Below are 5838 nucleotides of genomic sequence, written 5' to 3'. Positions count from 1 at the left end.
TATGGGAACAAATGCTATAGTCAACTAGTGGCGGTCCTAAAGACGTGTACAAATAAAACTGGGGGAACGCGTTCTAAAATGTGTTGTTTTAGGATCAAAGAGGAGAAAAGGGCGATTTAGCCGCATCTTTGGCCTAGAATCATTTGATACATTGCGCAATTAGCAATGAAATTTCCCAACCCTCTAGATGATTTTAACAAGAGTAATTTCCAGTCCAAAAAAGGGTCAAATGACCGCATTTAGCGACAGAACAGGCGCTCTTTTTGTTTGGCCAGCCAAATACACTTCTCCACTTCTTTACAAAGATGTGTTTAGAAGAGACCAGCGTGGATCCTGAAGAACACATATCATTTCAGCTTTGGCCATTCCAATGGCGGTAAAACAAATCACGAACTGAAGAGATTGTTCATTTATAATTCTAGCATGAAATTTCTGTGTCAGAAAGTTTATTCAAAGGGTCGCTTTCTTTTTTAGTGGAGTTATAGGTCTCAATATCACCAATGATCCTCTGAAACGAGGCTGGCGTTAAAATCATGTTTTCTATTGTCTTACCTGGTAAAGTTGTAGGTGAGCGGAGGAGAATGGTGTAGAAGCTCTGGAGGTGCCGCTTGCCTCAGAACATGGTGCGGTGTCCGCCTCAGCAGCGCCTCTGAGCGCGCGCCTGACGCCTGACGCCTGACGCCCCTCCTCCAGGACACAGGCTCTGTCATCTACACATGCTTTTATCACGTACTGGCACTGGTTTATCCCTCAACATGTCAGCAGCTTAGAATAAACACAAAGGCGGTTTCATTGCACTGTTTTATTGCATTATTTGTAATGGCTGAAGAGAAACTCAATCCAAGATATGGTGATAGAGCTGAACTAAAAGCTTCCGCATTAGAAGGGGCAGACATTCACGTGACTGACAGCCTGCCTGTCACTACAAACCGCTGTTTTACTATGCATAAATATCCTAAATCTAGAACATTGATCTACGCAGTTTAAGAGGTCAACTGATCCAATGACTCCACCTACAGGTTAGTTTTTGTACTGTAAATAATTGGTGCTTGACAAAATGAGACTTGCTATGATAAACATTTTGTATAATTTAAAAATCTTCCTTTAAAGTAAGTAGACCAGCCACATTAAAACAAAACTCTGATCCTGACTTCTAAAATGGTCTCTCAAAACTTAAAAGTAACTTGGTCACTCAACAATCATTGAAATAATAAAATCAAAAATGAACATTGGCATAAAGGCCCGCAGACCATACCATTCAGCAAATAGGACACAAGATATTAGGTTTATCCCATTACATAGATGATCACATGTTCTTATAATTCTTAAAAAAATAAATATTTTTAACAAATACAAATGATTTGTTAGGTAAATTACAGATGATGTGTAAAATCTTGCCGACATGTTTCATGTGTTTGTCTTCAATCTCTGGGCTCTATTATGATGGGCACAGCAGACAAAGTGGCAAATTAGAGCCAAACAACATGGGCATAAACACAAAGAGCAAAATATCTTGATTAGGTGAAATTTTACTCATGGTCTCATTTTTTAAAGTATTGCTTGTTATTAAGAGTAAAAATTGTGGCAAATACATTTATATTCCGAGGTAGGTATTCCCAGGTGCAAATACGATCATGAGAATTTGATACTACAGCAGGGCCATCTTTTAAAGTGACAAATATGTATATTTTAACTGTCAGTCATGTACCATTCAAATACCACGCCACTTGCAATATTCACTGTGCAGCTTCAGAGCCCAGTTATAAAGCGTGTGTCTGTGTGTAAAGGAAAGATGTTAACACTCACTCACTCACTCTAGAAGATTGCTGATGAGTTAAGTTGGCAATGAGTGAAACATTTGTGAGGAAAACAGGAGCATTTTTTTTTGTTAAACATTAAAAAAAGAAGAATTAAACATTTTTGTTTTGGGGGATTTTAACCATTTGAACAAACCATTGCAGAAAAGCTACCAACGAAAAGAAATATCATGCAAAAGTTGTCCCGTGTGTGCTGATTGCATTTAGGTCAAAATATCAATGTTCAGAAAGTAGTTTTTGATTTTGTTCGCTTTGATCATATTTGGATTTTCCTTTGAAAATCAAGCTCACAGTCCCAGGTTCCAGATTTGAAAAGAGACAGCTGCTGTTCACAAGAGGAAAGGTGCTGCTGGTGTCAGGACTGCAATAAAACAAGCAATTCTGAACCAAATGAGCTTCATATCTTCATTTAATTTTACTTTGAAGAAATACTCCTCCTTATAAAATGTTTTTTTTTTTTTTTTTAACTTTGTTGCTTTTCTTCCTCAAAAACATGAAACAACAATAAGGCAGGTTGTAAAACAAAGAACAACCTCCATAAAATGAAGGGCGGTCAGAGCGACATGCCCCTATCTGCACAGGTCTTCTTGTGTGGAGTCCCTCACATTTTTCCTCTTTTTGCTATTGCCTTGGTGCTGTGGCCGGCTGCTCTGATGAGCTTTGGTGCCGGCAGACGAGCCTTGCTGACTATGGTGACCACTCTTAAGATGGAGACGGGACGCTCTGGCCTGCGAGTAAAACAATGAGTACAAATGAGTTTTTGACAATCTGCCAAGAGGATCTTGAGTAAAGCATAACTTGCCTTTCCGCTTTTGTTGCTTGTGGACATAGTGGTAGTATTATGACTCGTTCGATGATTTGCTACAGAGAGCGACGTTTCCCTGTGGGGCACCGAGCCCCGACAAGGCTGCTGCTTGGCAGTCTTACGTGGTGTGCTGTCAGAGTCCTGCATGAAAGAAGAAAACGATCCATGTGACTACACCTTGACTATTTTATTCAGTATGCAGTTTATTTAATGATCTGAATTATGACTGTGCTAATCCATGCGTCAGCAAGCAGCCTCAACCTAAATATAATATGTTGTTATCAGGACTTACCGCGTCACTAGAGCTAGATGAGGATGTGGGCGACAGAGGAGAGGACGAGGGAGACGAGAGCAGAGACGGAGACGGTGAAGAAGAGATGGAAGACTGTTTACTGTGAGGAGCAACATCATCCTCCGCCTCATTTAGAACGTTGTTGTTGCATTCATCAAGTTGTTGGGATAGCGCAACATCGTTTTCTAGAAATTAGGTAAAGACATGTAAACCAAAGAGTGATTTTGAAATGATATTCTCAGACACGGGATGTTTGACTCACTGTTAAGTGGCAATTCATGTTTACACTGGTTTCCCCAATTGCTTCTTATCCATTCTCGGTACTCATCAACTTCCTGAGTAACACGGACTATTCGGCCAAGAATACTGTGAAAAATTCATAGATTTTTTAAATATCAAAACTGAAGAGACAGAGTGACACTAATATCTTCATTATAATCATTTCATATTTATCATTAAGAGATAGATCGAGGGATTGATCTAGACACACAGTATCTCTCTAGATCTATTCATCTCAATCTTTAAAAACATTTTTTGTGTGTGTGTGTGTGTGTGTGTGTGTGTCACACATAAGGTAGAGGTTTGTCTTGAAGCACTCACCTCTCAGTCTCATTATTTGGATAGTACTTGGCAATGGGTGACACCGCGTGGCTGAGAACCACATATGCATAGTCAAAGGCCTGCTTGACCTGCATAGCACCATATGAGCTCCGCCCAACATCGTTGTCTACAATTATTCAAATGTTGGCATTTTAGTACATACTATTCATTTCATAGATTACATTAAACCGTCTCGCTACCTGGCTGAAGAGGGTCTTCTATGTAGAGCATGGAAGGTCTGTATCCATCCATCATGTTCTTCTGTACTTCATCTTTGGCAACATAGCAGCCTCCATCTTTTATCCTGATGCCGGTTTTCAGGTAGTTAAAATTGCGACCATAGAGTTCAAAGAACTCAATAAGCAAAACACCAATGTTGATATTGGGACTACAGACATCCTCTCTGTAGTGAAGCTGCAACAGATTTGAAGTCACAATTTCAAGTTCAATCCAAAATATTTCAATACTTGATAAAATCACAGTTTTAACAAATAGCATGAACAACATACAGTGGTAAATAGCTTTGTCTTCACATAAAAAATCTAATTGATTCAGTTATTGGCAACATACTGCAGCAATGATACAGTTGGAAATGTAATTTAGAAGACTTTTTGGACAACCCTGATTTTACATAACATTTGAAAATATTTCCTGACCTGTAGGAAGCTCACAGCCATGAGAAAAAGACTGTAGGAGCCGATTCCTCCTGTGAAAACTTCATTGAGGTCTCTCTGCAGCAGAAACTGCTTTAGCACCAGGACCAAATAAGGCAACACAGGGTATTTCTAGAGAAAAAGTTGTCATTGTGTTAAAAGCCTCGTGTTACACAAACATAGCACACGTTACAATCCAATTCAACTATCAAAGTGAAATTTACAAAACATGCATCCACAAATGTCACTGTACAAACCTCTTTGTATTCCTTTATGAGACAGGCAGCTTTAACTCCACTTTTCACATTGAAACTGATGTCCACTTTGACTTCAGTGAAGGAGTCAGTCAGTTTGATAATAGGTACCTAAAAGACACAAACAATATCCTTGTCATGTCATTTGTACATATATGTGTAGTGTTAATCAACTTAGGGATGACCAGGGCAATAGAGAGCAAAATGTGCCTGTAATGGGACTTTAAGGGGTTTTAAACACTTGAAGGGTATTCTAGGTACATATTTTTTCCCAAACTGATACAAGTACTTCATTTTCAGTACTTACCGATACCGAGTACCTACTGGTAACAGGCATCATTTTCACAGACGATTCTAATAATAGATCCATGATTCAAATACAGTAGTAAATCTCATCCATGGGTTTCAGAATGATAATTAGGACTTACAAATAGAAATAAGCATTTATATCAAAATATGTCTTTTGAATGGTGAAAAGACCTTTAAAGAACTGAAACCCATGGATAGATTTTATATAATATAGCCTACTTTTTCCACATACTATCAATATTATTTGGAAGTGCCTTTATTATTTAGACTTCTTGTATGTGCACCACGCTAGCTTTAGCCATTTAGCATAACAAGCTATTTTACTTTTACCATGGCCACACTTGAGCAATATGAAAGAACTCAAATACATTCTTAATACTATAATTATTATGATGTTTGAGATGGTGATTGTTATTATTACATTTGGCATGTTTTCAGGGTTTGGTCAAACTTTTGATATAATGACAAAGGACATTTTTTGAGACAAAGCTTAAGTAATCTTGTACCAAGTAATTCTAGTTGGCCACACTGAACGGATTGTCTGGAAATGTCTGAATAAGCCAGGTTTTCAATAAAAAAAATATGAAGAATAAATTATGCTTACAGTGGCTTTGTCCAAGACTTTAATAGAGTTCTCATCAGCAACGTTCATCTTCCGAAGTGCTTCTTCCAGTGTCCAAAGAGGGAGAGTGTCCCATTTTCCAAAAACAACAAGGTCGATGTCACTGTTGGGAAAAAGAAGTTAAAATGTTGCTTTAAAAATATTTTTTTGTGATTGACGGGAAAAAAAAAAGACAAAAAGTCTATGCAAATATAGTTTCAAAACATATACCCACACATACGCCACACCGGGGTACAATGTTTATCTAGAGATCATTTTAGAAGGTTACTTCTTATCTCATTCATTACCAATTCAGAAAAAGGTGACAGCAGCAAAGCAATCATTTATACTTTTTATTTTATTTAGTTTTTTAAGGTCTTCATCTTCACGAGAATAGTTTCCGCTACGTCTTTGTTTTTAATCCTGAGTTGAGTGAATCTGAGTTGGGTGAATGACCTGAGCACATGCAGGGCACATACGACTCTGGGTGAGAAGAATGACCATGTT

General features: G+C 38.1%; 1 protein-coding gene across 1 annotated transcript; it reads right to left on the bottom strand.

Moving 5' to 3' along the window:
- Positions 1-841: 841 nt before the first annotated feature.
- On the bottom strand, positions 842-5472 carry LOC140376512 (terminal nucleotidyltransferase 4B-like; the record flags this gene model as incomplete). The annotated part of the gene is made up of 9 exons (XM_072462004.1): positions 842-2545; positions 2620-2763; positions 2915-3099; positions 3177-3280; positions 3515-3641; positions 3715-3928; positions 4171-4299; positions 4425-4532; positions 5335-5472. Coding segments are annotated over 9 exons (1308 nt in total), but the record flags the coding sequence as incomplete, so codon positions are not given.
- Positions 5473-5838: the final 366 nt, after the last annotated feature.

Source organism: Eucyclogobius newberryi, unplaced genomic scaffold (assembly GCF_026437365.1).
Source record: "Eucyclogobius newberryi isolate DKJ021-1_F unplaced genomic scaffold, fEucNew1.0.hap1 SCAF_361, whole genome shotgun sequence".
Taxonomy (NCBI): domain Eukaryota; kingdom Metazoa; phylum Chordata; class Actinopteri; order Gobiiformes; family Gobiidae; genus Eucyclogobius; species Eucyclogobius newberryi.
The sequence above is the reverse complement of the archived record's forward strand: the minus strand, read 5'-3'. Positions and strand labels throughout refer to the sequence as shown.